Source organism: Thalassophryne amazonica, chromosome 10 (genome assembly GCF_902500255.1).
Source record: "Thalassophryne amazonica chromosome 10, fThaAma1.1, whole genome shotgun sequence".
Lineage (NCBI taxonomy): Eukaryota > Metazoa > Chordata > Actinopteri > Batrachoidiformes > Batrachoididae > Thalassophryne > Thalassophryne amazonica.
In genome coordinates, this window is record NC_047112.1 from 68,860,025 (window position 1) to 68,877,427 (window position 17,403).

The window sequence follows — 17,403 nt, forward strand, 5'->3', positions numbered from 1 at the left end:
CAGAACCTCTGGATTATTTAATGTGGAATTTTCATGTTTTTTTCTTCAGTTCAGAGTGGAGCAGAGACGCTGTTTTCAGCTGCTGCCCTTCACAGCTCTGTGGCCACAAAACGCACAGACTCTCTTATCTCTACTGTTTGCGTTTTGATATGAAGAAAATGAGAAATATATTTCTTATTACGTTAATTATTGGTTTAAAATTGCAAAACTATGACTGTATAAGCTTGAAAAATGATCAAATTGGAACATTTCCAGCAACATTTCAGTTATTTTTTCAGAAATTCTGAGATGAGTGGCACAGCGAATTTGAACCCGAGAGCTGGGTGGAAATTTGCAGTTCCAGGCGGGGCCGCCCAGCACTCCCAACCATGGCTAGAACCCTGGTGATAGCTGTCATGTTTTCTGTCAAATTTAAGATCTCTAATGTGGTAGTGATGCAGTCATTCTCTGCTTAAGTTCTGATTTATTCTAATTGACAGGTTTTGACGTGGGATTGAACAAGCAGCTCATGATCGAGCTGTCAGGCTTACGTCTGGGGCCCCCTCGCCTCCCCATACTGCCGTGTCCTCATGAGGTTGCCGTGTTGATTGCAGAGAAATTTTACAGCATTTTTTCCTGAATGCTGATATCAAACATTCAGACTCCATTTCTGGAAGTCCACTTAACATTATCACATCACCTGCAGCCAAATCTGAAACCAATAACTGAATTATACAAGAAAATCCACCAAGTAGTACACAGTCCACTCAAAACGTTCTACTATATCAGCAGTCACTGCAATATCATTATTCATATCCATTCTCAAAATATGAACAGTAAGCTGTGCACTTGATAAATAAACTGTATTAACCTGTACTGTTGGAGGATGATCAAAATAATGGTAATTTTAGAAAATGTTGCAACCAGCTGAGAAAAAAGTCAACATTTGAGGCTCTGATTTAAAGGGATTTTACACCTTTTATTTTGTTAATCTAGCTAATACGAATATGTAAAAAACAAACTTTAACAAAAAGGCAGCCAAAAATACTCAGTAAACACAGAGAAACAAATGCTTAGATTTCTAAAATATGGTGCATTTTGTCGCTGTTGCTTTAAATGGAAAGGACCTGCTGCTGTCACTCCGTTCCTATGACGGGAGAGACATACATGGTAATGGGAATAATAAATGTCTATATCCAAGTCATGAGAAGCGATAAAGGAAGAAGTCTTTAAGATAAACTACTATTTTGTATTAACAGATTTTTATGAATAAATGTAATATCACAAGACCGGGACGTACGTAGGTTTGTTTTTCGTATCCACTTACTCCATTTAAGGTTGGCGAATGTCATGCTTCTGCAGATACATGGATACAAAACCTCCTTTTGTATACGGATTTCCATCAAAATTTGTTTCCATGTTCCGTTTATATCGTCATATAAAACTGCTAATTTGCTTTATTTTGACGCGCTCTTCTCAAAACGTGTGTCCCTGTGCATTGAATCAAGCGCACCCCTCTGTTCTTCTACGGTCTTTAATGGCAGCCGGCATCCTTATTGTTGCGTTGCTGCCACCTGCTGCATCAGTTCATTATAGCAGCACTAAATCCCCCTGATGAGTCCAGTATCATTCAACTATTTAAAAAGCCAACACTTCCCCTCTCACGGGACCTGATGCCTTAAATACTTCCTACAGAAACGTCTTTCAAGCCTTACAAGTGTTTTCCTTCAGTTTTTACTCTTTAATAAATAAAACATTCAAAATGAGATTTATTTTGAGGTAAAATTAAAGCACTCTTCTAAATACTGTTCAAGGTATCTTCATTGGTTATGATTTTTTATTGTGTGGCATTTGAAAGTGATGCATTCTGGTGGTATTTGGGCATGATATGTGGTATTGATCTGGTGATGGTCCTTTTTTATTTCATTTTTTTTTTTTAGCTATTGCATCATTTTTAAATGACTTATAAGTGGCAAAAGACTTTTCATTGGCAACAGTTATCATGTCTTTAAGTGTATTATTTACTAAAAGCAGAATTATTGCAGGTGGAATTATTGATTGTTTTATAAGACACACTTAGAATTTTATAATGTGGAAAGAAAACAGAGTTAAAGTCAAATAATGTAGACCGTCAGTCCATTTGTGGAAACTTTTTACAGACACATACAAGACGGTAATAAATTTTAATTGAAATCAAGACTTGAGCCATATTTTGTTCCACTATAAGACTCAAATTCCACTGTTTTAAGCCAAGAAAACGACAAAAGTGCTCTCAGAATGCACCAAACTGCACAATTTTTTCAGAATTTCTTGGGGGGAGCATGCACCCAGATCCCCTAGAGGACCTGGCACTTTCAGCACTCGGCCGTCCACTCACAGAAAATGTTCAGTCAAAAAAAATTTCAGTTGCTTGCACCTGGAAGGGAATGAGGTCTTGCCCCAAGTGAATGAGTTCAAGTACCTCAGGGTCTTGTTCACGGGTGAGGGGACAATGGAACGTGAGATGGCTGAAGAATCGGTAAAGCAGGGGCGGTGTTGCATTCACTCTACTGCAGGGGAAGCTGAGCACAGTGGATCAGAAATGTTTTGTGGCAGCATAAACACATTATGCATAGGTTGAGGTCATTCTGTTTTGGATTTAATACAGCAAGTTATTGTTTATAAGGCTGTGGATAATCTTCTCAGTAACATCTGCCAGGAAATTGAGATCAAGTAGCCTCTCTGATAATAGGTTGTATCCTCCTCCCTCATTTCTGTAAAGTCTTGATTTCATCCAGGAAGAAAGCGCTGTAGGTTCTTACCCTGACTAAGTGTGGAGGAGGAGATCCCTGCACTCTGCAGAACATTCCTCCAAGAACGACTTGGAGCTCTGATGTTGCTTTACCTTTGCTAGAATGGAATTGATGATCTTAATATCAGGCGCCATGACCTGATCACATCCCATAACTTTTATCCATAAAATTCAGGTCCAGTAACAGTGTGCAGTGACGGCCGGTCATCACAGGTGATTCCACCAGAGACCAGCTGCTCAACAGGGATTTTTTTTTCTACAAAGTAGTCCTTCACTTCATTGTAAATATCAACTTCCCTGGTTGTAGATTTCAGTGGTGTTAAAGTCATCAAACCAGCATCTGAAGGAAAACAGCTGGGCTGTGTCACTGGAGTCGACAGACGCATCACACTGAATTGAGAACCATTTGCACCTATGTCCGATTCAGCTGTTTGAATTGCATCCACGAAAAGTGCAGACACTCTCCTTACCACAGCATTAGCACCAGTTGTACATTGGCAATACCAGACAAAATATCAGCCCACTGCAGTCACGGCCTTCTTTACAATCCTGCCATCGGCGAGGAGCTTTTGTGCTCGTTATGATGTGTGCTACTTTGTCGCTGCATTGGCCTGTTGCAAAGTCCCAGAAAAAGTTACTGTGGTGAAATGGGGCTCCATGTTACATCTTTTGCCGGCTGAAATGCTTGTACCTCACATTAGCCAGACACACACTTGTCATTTACATTTGTGAAATAAAATTCTGTTTCACACTCTTCATGAAAAAGTAAGTATGTATGTTTGTGTTTTTGGTTTGAGTGCCCTCTGTGATCATGACTGCTCCTGAATCGCATCTCGCATCACCACTGACTCATCAAGCTTGTTTGTTTGACAACTAATTGACAACATTTTGTGTAAGGAAAGAGGTTGAGATAGCGCTGATGTGGGTTCCACCCCACATAGGTATCCCAACAAATGAGAAGGTGGACAGGTTGGCCAAAAAAGTTGTGACAAAAGAAAACATAGACATCAGTATCAATCTTTCCAAAGCGGAGGACAAGTGTATTGTTTGAAGGGAAATTAACTTGCAGCAGAAAAAAAATACTGAGAGCAGGAGACTGAGGCCAGCAATTTATTTGGAGATCACGGGGTGTGGAGCCCCGCCTCTCATCTTAGATCTTGGACTACCTCACAGAATGACCACAGTATGTGAGGACTAGGGGCTGTGTCTCTGACATGGTCATCTGCAGCACGGGGCCCCTGCAAGGAACTGTCTTGGCTCCCTTTCTCTTCACCCTCTACACTGCAGACTTCTTGAACAACTCTGTCAACGGTCACCTGCAAAAGACAACTGCAATTGTTGGCCTCATCACTGGTGAGGATGACAGAGTGCAGAGGGGTGACCCATCAATGCCGGGAAAACCAAAGAGTTGGTGGTGGATTTCCGCAGGTACAGACACTCTCCACCAACACCGGTGAAGATCCAGAGAAGATATTGGGATAGTGGACAAGTACCTGGGTGTTCACTTAAACAATAAATTGGACTGGTCAAACAACACTACTGCACTTTATAAGAAAGGCCAGAGCAGACTCTACCTGCTGACGTGACTCGGGTCCTTTGGACTGCAGGGGGCGCTCCTGAGGATCGTTTTTGATTCTGTGGTGGCATAAGCTATTTTTTATGGAGCGGTCTGCTGGAGCAGCAGGATCACAAGTGCTGAGAGGAGGAGACTTGACAAAGTGATTAGGAAGGCCAGCTCTGTCCTGGGGAGTCCCTTGGACTCAGTGCAGGAGTTGGGGAAAAAGGAGGATGATGGCTAAGCTGTCAGCCACACTGGAGAACACCTCCCACCCAGTGAGTGACAACCTGAATGCACAGGAAAGCTCCCTCAGTGACAGGCTGCTCCACCCAAAGTGCATGAAGGAGCGTCACCACAGGTCCTTCCTTCCTGCTGCTGTAAGACTCCACAACCAGCACTTTTCCCCGTAGACCACTCAGACCAGCAAACCAATCATTGCCTGGGGCCCTGAGCTGGCCTGGGGCCCCCAGACAATGACAAACTGTGAGCACCATTTAAATTCTGTGATAGTCTGTGCTGGTAAGTGTAGCGACACTGTTATCAAAATCAAGGGGGCCCTTCCCACAGCAACCAGCCACGTAACGGAGCTCAACTCGACAGGTGAGGTGGGCAATCCAGTTGTGTGGTGGAGCTCATCTCGATGGGTACTAGTTCATTTCAACGGAACCCGGGACACCAGCAAAATATAAAACTTCAGCAATCATGAAGCGGAGTTATCTGTCAGGAAGCTAGAAACGAAAGAAGAGAAAGGAAGAGTAAGAAAAAACAGGACAGTGGTAAGTGATCATTTCCTTTGGATAAATTAGGTCGACGTGTCAACAGAATGTAATGTTTATGTTAGCTACCTGCATGGCTGTGTCACATTGACAGTATTACATCTTCATAAATGATTAATGTCCACTTGTGAGCTGAGTTTCCTAAAACGGAGTGGCTATACGCCCAACTGTTGGTTCAGTAAAGTAAATACATGAGCATATATGCCCAACCACAACCGACCAATGAGCACGCTTGTAAGTTCACTTCCGGTTTCAATGCGGGGGGGGGGGGGGGGGTGGATATTTTCTCTCCGGCTGCAGGAGGGTTTGCAGCCCGTGGAGGGGTTGTGATCAAAAGCGGTTCTGTTTAGCTCATCACACCTAGGGAACTGTGTTAAACTAACACCATCTTACAAGCAACAAGCAGCATTTTGTTCAAAAACTGTTTTGTTTCAGGCTTCCGTTCAAAATGCTTATGAAGTTTGTCTGCTTTCATCCATTGTAGTGTTCTTTTTTCCGCAGTAATTAAAGACAGCACCGTTAAATGTGTCAAACATACGCCGCTTTACATGCCGCAATAGAGCCTTAAAAAAGTTGTATAAAAAACGTAGTTTAGATGCACAAAATGTGTCAAATACACGATCACAGTTGGGCGAATAAGGTAAGACATTATCTGCCCAACGGTTAATGTTCAATGTATGACTTATCTGCCCAAAGGTTGGGCGAATAGCCTTTGAGCGTAGACTACTTTTTGGGAGGCAGACAACTTCCTTGTTCTCGCATCGCCCTCTGCTGGACTCTTATGAGCATAACACCCAAGGACTCATGTAGACATACATACTATCTATATCTTCTCCCCCTTAAGTTAACAACTTATACCTGTTCACATTTAAATATGACTTTGTTAATAACATATTTTTGATAACATTTTTAAACTATGTTTGAATTTAGTTACTGTGCACATTTTTGAGGTATGGATTTTTACTACATAATTTCCACTCTCTTTATATGTTGGTTATTATGGGATGGTGGTGGGTGTTTGCAAGTTTCAAATGCACTGCCAAAGAAATATTTTATTGATACAAAAGTGTGAACTTAAAGGTGTGTCTATGCTGTGGTTCGTGTAGTTTTGTGGGCAGATGGGTGGGGTGGTGAGGCGTTGGGGGGGCCCTCCAATTCATTTTGCTTGGGGCCCCAAAACGCCTTGAAACAGTCTTGGTAACAATTTTTCAACCATGTACAATATTAACTAAACATTCTTTCTGCTTGTATATAGTGTATTCTATTCTATTGTATATATTGTTATTTTGCGCAGGAACTTCATATTTTTCTTTGAAGTTATTCTGGAGACTACACTGTTGTTCTGTTACTGTCCCTGTGTCGCTGCAACATCATAAATTTCCCTGTCGGGGACTGTTAAAGGATTATATTATCTTCAATAACTAGTAAAGTGACAGATTCAGTAAATAACTGCAGAAGAACCTGATTCTGATGTTCACAGTCAGAGACTGTGCAGCATGTCCTCGTGCACTGGAGTCAATATTCCAGAGAAAGGCACGAGCTTCTCTCAAAATTTAGGAGAACGGGCCTGAAAGACGTTTGTGTAGGTAGGAAGTATTTTAGACATAAGGTCAAGTGGGAGGCGGAAGAGTTGAATTTTTAAATACTTGAAAGACTCTGAACGCGAGAGGATTTAGTGCTGCTATACCGGACTGATGCAGCAGGTGGCAGCAACGCAACGACGCCATAGAAGAAGAAGTCGCTGCCGTTGTCGTCATTTCCGTCCACCTCAGCGTCGGTGCTGTTGTCGGTCTGTCAAAGAAACACTTTCATTCCTTTTTCGTCGCCGGTCGGATCTAAAGTTGACAGACATGGTGCTGACGATGATCGCTCGGCTGGCGGACACTGCCGCTTGCCGCGTCCATGCAGGAGGACGAGCAGGTTTCACTTTGTATCTATTTACTCGTTTAGTGTCGTTTGAAAAAAAATACGCCTTTTGTGGCCGTGAGGTGTGTGTGTGTGTGTGTGTGTGTGGTGTGTGTGTGTGGTGTGTTGTGTGTGTTGTGTGTGTGGTGTGTGTGTGTGTGTGTGTGGTGTGTGTGTGTGTGTGGTGTGTGTGTTGTGTGTGTGGTGTGTGGTGTGTATAGACAACATTTTGCTTTGCTAATGTCATTTTGTGACGTGTGAGGCAGTAACACCTGGAGAAAATCCACCTGGATAAACTACATAAGGTTATATACGTATTTTATTTTAAGTGACATAATTAGCTTTAACAGCCCAGTTTCATAGGTAATTCAAATTTATCACTTTAAAAAGTCACTGGCAAGTATACAAATGAATGTTTTGTTTGTTTGTTTGTTTTTCATTTATTCAATGGTACAAATATTTCATGAGATTTTTCAGTGTCTGCAAAATATAATAATAATAATAATACATTTTATTTGTATTGCACCTTACATTTCAAGGAAATCTCAAAGTGCTACAGCAAGGATTTAAAACAGAATTAAAACAGATTTCAAAAACCATTTAAACGATAAGATATCTAAAAGGCCTTTTGAAATAACAATGTCTTTAGGCTGTTTTTAAAGGCCTCCACACTTTGTGGGGCCCTCAGGGTCTCTGGGAGGGAGTTCCAGAGCCGAGGGGCCACTGCCTGGAAGGCCCTGTCTCCCATGGTGGATAGTCTGGTCCTGGGTTGGTGAAGGCAGTGTGAGGAGGTGGTGGAGCGGAGAGATCTTGAGGTGGTGTGTGGGGTGAGGAGTTCACTGAGGTAGGCAGGGGCGGTTCCGTGCATGCACTGATAAGTCAGGAGGCAGAGTTTGTACTCTATTCTGTATTTGATGGGCAGCCAGTGGAGGGATCTGAGGACAGGGGTGATGTGGTCAAACTTGCGCCTTCTCGTCAGGACCCGGGCAGCACAGTTCTGGATGTGCTGCGCTTTTGCAGGTTTTACCAGGGGTCCCGACGAGGAGGGCATTGCAATAGTCCAACCTGGAGGAGACAAAAGCATGGACCAACCTCTCAGCATCTGTTGCAGATGTGTTATTACTCGTTGGTCTCGAGCATCATCTTCTACGCTGTAGTGTGCTGAGGCAGCAGGCTGAAGGTAGTTGACACAAACAGACTCAATAAGCTCATCAGGAGAGCTGGCTCTGTCCTGGGAGTTGAGCTGGGGTCTGAGGTGGAGGTGGAGGTGTCAGAGAGGAGGATGTTGAGGAAACTGCACAGCATCCGAGACAACACCTCCCACCCCCTGCATGCCACACTGACGTCCTGTCAGTGCACCTTCAGCCACAACTGAGACACTGAGGTGCACCACAGAATGCCACAGGAGGTCTTTTCTGTCTGTGGCAATCAGACTGTATAACTCCTCCCCCTTCTGCAGGATAAATACATGACAATCCGAGTTTTCAGTTACTCACTTATGTGCAATATGGTAAACATCTTGTGCAAATGTCTTCAGTCATTTCGCATAAATTGTGGTACCTATTGTAAAAACAAAAAAACTGTTCACTGTTACTGTTGCTACTCTGGCAAAAGAATTTCCTTCGGATAATAAAGTTCATCTTCTTAAATCATATATTCTTTTTACCAATATTTGTATGATGAATGCATGGAAAAAGGAAAGTTGTTCCAGGGGAGCATGCCCCCAGAACCCCACGCTTCCTTTTTTTTTCTTTCTCAGTTTGCCACTCACACCCCTGAGCTTGTGTTGAGGCCTGGTTCAGAAGGAGTTGGAGATGCACAGATGATGGTATGTGTACAGCTCAGGCAGGCTGTCTGTTATTCATTTGGCCTACACCAAACAAGAGGGCCATGAGTCATGATCATGGAACTTGCCCAGAAGAACAAGGTATTCCTAAAGTGGACATGAGGTTTTCATAGAATCCTTCCTTTGTTTCTGAAGCGGAGGTCAGTGTTGGGCCAAACAAGAGTAAAACGACCTTCAGTAGTATTGAGGTGGAGGGTTGGAAGTCTTTCTGGAGTACGTTTACCAAGTTCTATCATCTTAAGCAGCCTGCCCTCATTCAACCCTGGCACCATGTGCTCTTATCAGATGCTTTCCCAAGCCAGTATAGAATGTCGTCCTCTTTCAAAATAGCCAAGCTTACCGGCTGTGTTTCCTGAAGGGTGGCTGTGTCAACATTCAGTTGCTTGAGCTTGTTTGTTGATAAGACTGTTTTCCGAGCATCGGATGTCCTGGAGGTTCTCAGAAAGGCACGTCATCGGTTGTCCATTCGGCTGCTTCTGTGTTTTGTGTTCGGGTCGCCACAGCGGATACAACCAGACCCGCATTGATATTTGGCACAGGTTTTACGCCGGATGCCCTTACTGATGCAACTCAGTGTTACGTGGAGAAATGCACACAGCCAGCCGCTGGTGTTCCAAAGAGGTCCCGCACTGCTTCTTCTGAGATCTGATGGGATCAGGCTGCACAGAGCTGAAAGACACGTCACTATTGTCCGTATATTCGAGCTTCCCAGTTTTAGAGCTCGTCTCTTTTCTCATTGGTATGTTCAAAAGTTGCACCCTGCTGTTGGGTTCCTACCTAGTCCGCATCCAGCCAGTGAGGAAGGAAAAAACACTTTACTGGCCAGGGGCTGAGGCAGGCTGTAGTTATCCAATGATGTGTGTGTGTGTGTGTATATATATATATATATATATGTGTATATATGTGTATATATGTGTATATATATATATATATATATATATATAGTGGATCTTTAGGAACAGAGTTTGTGTGGTAAATCGCGATTAAGAATTGCTTTTAAATTCACGAGCACTCCAGCATGAAGATAATTTGCTTTGTAAATGCAGCTTTTGGTGTTTACTTGCAGCAGTGACTTATTCCTTTAAGTAGATAAAATACTGGCTCACGATACTAATGTGGCTTTCTTTACTCTGGCTTTCTTTCTCCATTGTTAAGGTTAAGCTGCAAGTTAAAACAGGTTTTTGTTTTTGTAATTATTATTATTTAGAACATAGAAGTTTTGCAATTTCACAGTTTAACATCACTGTTGATCACAGAAGGGTGCAGATAGTTAGTTATTTTTCAACCAAAGGAGGCTTAATTATTGATACTGTAATCACTGTTGAATATAAATTAAACAGTTGAATTGAACATGTTTCTTACTCGTAATTCTGCTGTGTCGTGCAGTGTGGTTTGCAGTCATTTTCTAGTATGTACAATTTGGAAAAAAAGGGGAGGGGCCTACTGTAGTTACTGCTGCCAACCGACAGAGGGAGATAGAGGCTTTGGTTTTCCCCTTTATCCATCTCAATTCAGGCCTTTATTTTGGTTACGGGATAAAATGAAACTGCACCTGCCCTTCAGTGTTACAAAAACGAATGTCAGGATTGAAAAGGTACTATGTACAAATATTAAAATAGAAATATAGAATAAAATCTCAGGTGTGTATGTATGTGCAGTGAGGCAAATAAGCAAAATCCACTGTCGATTTTGCAAGTTCTCCCACCTACAAAGAATGGAGAGGTCTGTAATTTTTATCATCTGTACACTTCAACTGTGAGAGACAGAATCTAAAAAAATAAAAATCCAGAAAATGACATTGTATGATTAAATAATTAATTTGCATTTTATTGCATTAAAAAAGTATTTGATCCTATTGGAAAAACAGACCTTAATTTTTCTTACAGAAACCTTTGCAGTTCCAGAGGTCAGACGTTTTCTGTAGTTCTTGACCAAGTTTGCACACTGCAGCAGGGATTTTGGTTGACACTTCCATACAGATCTTCTCCAGATCTTTCAGGTTTGGAGTTTCAGCTCCCTCTAAAGATTTTCTGTTGGGGTCAGGTCTGGAGACTGGCTCGGCCACTCCAGGACCTTGAAATGCTTCTTACAGAGCCCTTCCTTAGTTTACTTTACTACAGTTTTGTCCCTGGTGTCCTTAGACAGCTCTTTGGTCTTGGCCATGGTGGATAAGTTGGAATGTGATTGACTGAGTGTGTGAACAGGTGTATTTTATACAGGTAACAAGTTCAAACAGGTGCAATTAATACAGGTAAAGAGTGCAGAATAAGAGGGCTTTTTAAAGAAAAACTAACAGGTCCGTGAGAGCCAGAATTCTTGATGGTTGGTAGGTGATCAAATACATATTTCATGCAGTAAAATGCAAATTAATTATTTAAAAATCATACAAAGTGATTTTCTGGGTTATTTATTTATTTATTTATTTTTGATTCTGACAGTTGAAGCATACCTACAATAAAAATGACAGACGTCTCCATTCTTTATAGTTGGGAAAATTGACAGTGGATCAAATACTTATTTGCCTCACTGTACGTGCATACTATTTCACATTCAGCTGGTCCTGCACATTCCAAATGGATATTGCACATGGAGTCAAGTTAACACAGCACTAATTGCTTTGAGCTAAAATGTGTTTGTTTCTTTTTCTGTTAGTCTGTGTTTTTATTGTTCTGAATTGTTTGCTGGAGGTCAGCAGTTCAAACGGTGAGTGTCCAGGATGAGTTGGTTCTTGTGAAATGCTGTGGGCTCTTATGAGGCAGCAGGAACAGTATAGATCTTCCAGAGAGGTGAGAGGGCAACCGATGACCTTCTGGACAGAATGAATGAAAAACCCGTGGGGATCCACAGGCTCTAGATTGGGTTGTGTTTCTGAAATACATAGCTGACATTTTTCAAGGGTGGTAATACATGTTGCTAAGTTTCTATAATAAGTTGGAATGGTGTGAGGGTCCAGAATGTTTTTAGAACCTTAGACCTCAACAGTTTTTAGAAGAAGAACTCAAACCTTTTATTTCCTGTTAATTGCATACATTTTTTATGTTAATTTACTGTCTTAATGTATTTATAAATTGTTTAGGTTCTCATTATCATATACACACTATTATATTATCATTATTTTTATCATCGGTATTATTAATATTTTTATTTCATTATTACTTCTATTTTGATATTTGATTTTTAAATGGACCACAATGGAAATAAGTGTTTTCATTTTCTTGTGTCATCCATGTATTTTTAACGTATTTACAATTATATTATGTCCTTACATTGAACCTACTCAATAAAATCACGCTTTTAGTATAAATATGATTTAGCGCCCCTTGCTGGAATGGCATGTGAGTCCAGAATGTTATCATCAACGTCCATTGTTTACTGTTGTTACCTAATATCCCTAGTTTCTCAAGAAATATTAGTCCTATTAACGTTCTGTTTTCACAGCGTTCATCCTTGACCCAAAATACAAAACATACCAAACGGCAAATGTCAGCTCCTCCTCGGTTTCTCCATGATCAAACCACAGACACACACACCCACAAACACACACAGAGGCCACTTGGCTTTGATAATATATATGAGTTCATGACCAGCTGAAGACAAGGTATGTTAATTTTTTTTATGACATGGAATGATTTTTGTAAAGAGATGATTTGTGAGTAAGAAAATGGCTAAGTTTTGGTGGTGATGTGACCAACCAAAGAAAAGAGTTGCACTTTGTGACTTTTAACTTGTTTATCTTCTCAAAAAGCTGTGTTCCTTTCTGTCGGGTTCTTGCTGTGTTTGGGGCAAACAGTCCAGCATCTCTCAGCTTTTCTTTGGAAATAGGAGACCTGGTAACAAAATGTGAAATAATGTAATGTACCCTGCAGTGTGGGTATCTTGTAGTATTAGCCTGGTCCTGTTTATTGTTACAGCATTAAATTGATTTTTTCTGTCCACCAGCTAACAGAAGAGAAATATCAGCATCTGTCTGTGGGCAAAAAAAAAACAGCTTTTTCTTTTTACTCTGCCATGTACTCTTATTTATTTCTTCACATTCTTGTATTAAGACGTCACAAATCTGATTAGAATTATCTGTTAGCTGATCGAAGTGATCATGTGACCTTAACCTGTCGGAGGGATTTACTTCTAGTTGAACATATTTCAGTCATAATTGTTTTTTTTTTTTGTTTGTTTGTTTGTTTTTTTTCATCCCACATTAGTCGTATGTCCTCTTACATCCACTTTGCACTTTGGGCTCCAGCTTTGGAAGCACTTTCCAAGTGCCCGTCACACATGCAGGGTCTTTCTTCTCTCTGGTTATTTAACCGGTGCCCAACCCTTTTAACAGTTCGTGTTAAACGTGATTCATGTTTTAAATTAATCTTATTTTTGTATTTTCTCTCTGCTTGCTTTCACAAAGGGAAGTGAAAAGGTTTGTTTTCTTTTTCTTTTTCTCTGCATGATGTCTGTTGTCTTCATCATCATTCATATTCTGTGATGCTTTTGTGTATATTTAGAAGTCAGTGTTTTACCAGTTTAAGTATTTACTCAGTCGTACCCAAGACATTAAGACGGTCTACAGCCAAGTGCTGACCACAAATGATTTGCAGCCAGGTTTCATAAGTATTTGGACAGTGATGCGGTTTACATCTTAAATACACCACCAGTGGGGTGTGAGTGAGTGAGTTAGACAGAGAGAGAGCCCAGTGCTTTCTCTCTCCCCAGGCTAGTTTTGCTGATCTGGCTTTCAGCAGTACCTCCCTGAAAGCATACATCCTGTTCAATGTGTGATAATATATAAACTTAAAAATATGTATATAAACATCTCACCGTCTCCTTTTCCTTTGTTAAATTATTTTTATAATCCAGATCCTGGGAAGGCCATAGAGCTCCATGTGTTTATTTAAGGATTGTTCAGAAAAATGAACAGCAGAAAGTCACCAGATAGCAGTTGTCTGACACTTTTTCCCGTCTCTGGAATGGTTATAAATTATTTATATTTTTCATGTCATTGACTTCTTTCTCACTTATGGAAACGCCAGTAAAGGGTGTTAATTATTTAATGTTGTCCGTGTGATGTCAAAGTGACTGTCTACAGATCATTTTTCTGTCTATTTTCCATGTGTGTCACTAACAGCACACATGAGAAATGGCCCCAAGTCTCCTGTCTACAGAGGGATGCTCCAGCTGCCACAAAAGATGTGCATTTAGGACATGTCCTTTGATGCTCTGTGTTTCAGGACTTGGTCATTTTGCCTTTGTTCTGGAATCTCGATTGCACAGTCATCACTTTTACAGCCAGTTATTTTTAGATATGGTAGAGGATTGATACATGAACATTTCCAAGACACTGAATATGTCTTGGACTTAAGCAGTTATTAAGAAATACAGACTGTATGGTGCACTGCGGTAAATCTGTCTAAAGTAAGTAGTTCTCGAAAACTGAGTGACTGTGCATGAAGGAGATTTGTGAGGGAAGACACCATGACATCACTGAAGGCGTCATAGGCTTCTGTGGCTTTGATTGGAGAAACTGTGCAACTTTTGTCTGTTGCTGCTTGGCAGTGTCTTACCAGTGATGCAACAGATAATGTTCTTTAAACAGGTGAACAGTAACGTGGGCCCAGTATCCTACCTTTGCCCCACTGCTTCATCTGCTCGTCCAGGGTGTTGGCGTTGGGCCTTGACATGTATATCTGTGAGCTCTGTGTAGCAGTTTAATTAAAACAGTACCCTGATTGATGAACTGCTGTCTTCAGTGTAAGATTTTGACTCCCCCCCCCCCCGTCCTGTTTAGATGGGCCGAGACCTTCAGCAGTACCAGAGTCAAGCTAAACAGCTCTTCAGGAAACTCAATGAGCAGAGTCCCACACGGTGCACTTTAGAGGCTGGTTCTGTGTCCTTCCAGTGAGTAAACGGCACTCGCATTTCTAATAATCTGCTCAGTTAGGAAGCCATGTTATCATAATTATAGATTTGCTGTGCATTAAAATGCTACATATTCACGTGTTGGATAACAGCTTCTTAATTATAGACTTGAGGAATCACCTGCTTTCCATTTTCTTTCTGACCAGGTGCTCTGTTGTTTATCCAGTTATTTTATAGAGCAGGGCGTGTGCTACCTGGTGCTATGTGAAGCCAGTTTTCCCAAGAAGCTGGCCTTTGCTTATCTAGAAGATCTTCAAGCAGAGTTTCATGAACAGCACGGAAAGAAGGTCCACACAGTATCTCGGCCTTATTCCTTCATTGAATTTGGTAAGTCATTACTAAGCCCCGTGTAGGCTCTGATGGCCTGTTGGAGGGCGTGTCTATCCCACAACACCCGAGCTTGAAGCAGAAGTCTACACCTCCCCGGGAGAGGCTGCCAGTCCTTCACAGACTGCTTTCCCAGCCCAGCTCAGTACCCATTTACAGCTGGGTGGACTGAGACAGCGGAGATGAAGTCTCCTGTGCTAGGACTCAAATGGGTGGCACAGCCGGGAATCAAACCCAGGTCTGCATATTGGTAGCCCAACTCCTTGTTGCTTAGCGTATATCAGACATCACAACTATCCATCACATCCACTCTCTAAAGCCACTTATTCAATCTCGGGGTCATGGGGGAGAGATGGTTGATGGAGCCAATCCCAGCAGTCAATGGGCAAGATGACAAACACATTCACACATGTTTGGAAATGGGAAGAAGCTGGAGCACCTGGAGGGATTCCACCCAAACACGGGGAGAACATACAAACTCCACACAGAAAGACTAGGTCAGAATCAAATCTGGGACCTTCTCACTGTGAGACAACAGTGCTAACCACAAGGCCACCTTGACATCCTACATCATAATTAAGTTTGGTTAAAGAAAAGTCCTCCAAAGGTGCCTCTCAGGGCTTTAACCATTTCGTTCTGCCACTTGCCAGACACATACATCCAAAAAAACAAAGAAGTCGTACATCGACAGCCGAGCCAGAAGGAATCTGGGCAGCATCAATACGGAGCTCCAAGATGTGCAGAGGATCATGGTGGCCAACATAGAGGAGGTGCTGCAGCGAGGGGAGGCGCTCTCTGGTACCTTTTGTTTTTCTCTGGTCTGTTGTTGAATTCTAAAGCTCACTGATGCACTCTCATCCTTTGTGTCTTTGTTTTGTCTTTTTTTTGTCCCCTCCTTTCCCTTCCAATTCCTCCTCTAATTTCACTCTTGCCTCTTTTCCTCTGACCTCCTGATTTCTGCTCCCCTGCAGCACTGGACTCCAAGGCCAGCAACTTGTCCAGCCTGTCGAAGAAGTATCGCAGTGATGCCCAAGTATCTGAATACTCGCTCCACTTACGCCAAACTGGCCGCCGGCGGCGTGTTTTTTCATCATGCTCATTGTGTACGTACGCTTCTGGTGGCTCTGAGAGGGAAATAGAAGAAGGTGTAGGAGGTACCGGAGTGGAAACTGAGCTGTACACAGTCTGCAGAGACGACAAAAAGTTACCACCTTCAACTAAAAAAACCAAACAAAATAAATCAATAACAGGAGCTCGGCTCCACATAAGACTTTATGCCACCACCCATTTTGTTCCCACGTGTCGATCATCCTGTAATTTGAGTAGTAATGATGTCATCGTACCGTCACGCGCTCCGAATCTCTCTGAAGTTTAGAGGAAGTCAGTATGTTCCTGCGTGTGACTGTGTGGGTCGGCTGTGTTTAAGGTGATTTGTATGCAAGTGTGGGAGAAACATGAAGATACTTCTTTTTTTTTTCCGCTGTTTTGTGAGTCTGTAAACCTCGAACGCCAGACTCGTTCATTCATACTTAAAAAAACCCCAGAAAAGTGCAAACAGAGCAGCAGGTGGGAATCTGCCCCAACTGCTTCCATCTCTTCCCTGCTTCGAGGTGATGCAGCTGCTCTGTCACTGTGGCACAGACAGAAACAGGCATTACCGCTAAACAGATCGAGACGTGTCACTCAAACCAGGTCATGACAGGCAGCCCCCCCCCCCCAAAAAAAAAACCTGTCCATAGGGGTGAGAGCCAAAATATGTAAAACTGGTCCAGTTTTAAATTGTCAAACCTGCACCCATGTCGGGATATCACTGATCTCGATAATGAGTCCGTTTCATCAGCGTACCTCCAAATAGTAATAAAATAATGAAGACAGTTTGAAGTTGGCCTGATTTTGGAGTCTGAACTGTTGTCGTCTGTGTTGGAAAAATTTCAGCAGAGACAAAGACTTGGATGTCAAAAATGGTCCTGATTTTCAATTTTTTTTTAAAAATGGCAATTTAAAATAAAAATGAGTGAATCAGCCACAGTGTAAGGGCTGTGACTAATGCCCTGCTGGATAACAACAGACACAAACTCCTTTAAAGTCATCAGGGGTTTTTTTTTCCTCATACTGTTATGTATGAATGTTTTGCAGATTCACTCATTTCTGACTGGTCATATTTCTATGATGTGTGAGCCCCTCTGATCTGATCTCTGACCCCAGCACAGCGTGTCCATGCTCCCATTGTGCTCTCTAGTGCCTGTGTGGACCGCCACATTTTGACAGGCTTTAAAATGGAGATGCTTGGTCCTTTTTTTTTTTTTTTCTGTAA

General features: G+C 41.9%; 2 protein-coding genes across 4 annotated transcripts in view; both read left to right on the plus strand.

Annotated features, from left to right (window-relative positions):
* npl (N-acetylneuraminate pyruvate lyase (dihydrodipicolinate synthase)) overlaps nucleotides 1–3,052 on the plus strand; it is a 44,367-nt gene extending 41,315 nt beyond the window's left edge. For 2 of the 3 annotated variants that reach the window (XM_034180204.1, XM_034180205.1), the window contains exon 12: nucleotides 480–1,433. In XM_034180204.1, the coding sequence (XP_034036095.1) occupies nucleotides 480–619 (140 nt within the window). In that variant the 3' untranslated portion in view covers nucleotides 620–1,433. Of the gene's footprint in view, nucleotides 1–479; nucleotides 1,434–2,945 lie in introns of those variants that run through there. The other variant, XM_034180206.1, reaches the window with a different exon arrangement.
* Nucleotides 3,053–6,939: 3,887 nt separating this feature from the next.
* On the plus strand, nucleotides 6,940–17,075 carry LOC117518935 (vesicle-trafficking protein SEC22b-B-like). Its single transcript, XM_034180207.1, is given in 10 exon segments — nucleotides 6,940–6,986; nucleotides 6,988–7,024; nucleotides 13,255–13,266; nucleotides 14,632–14,741; nucleotides 14,929–15,089; nucleotides 15,740–15,753; nucleotides 15,755–15,887; nucleotides 16,061–16,119; nucleotides 16,121–16,171; nucleotides 16,173–17,075. Coding segments are annotated over 10 exon segments (654 nt in total). The 5' UTR covers nucleotides 6,940–6,954; the 3' UTR covers nucleotides 16,218–17,075.
* Nucleotides 17,076–17,403: the final 328 nt, after the last annotated feature.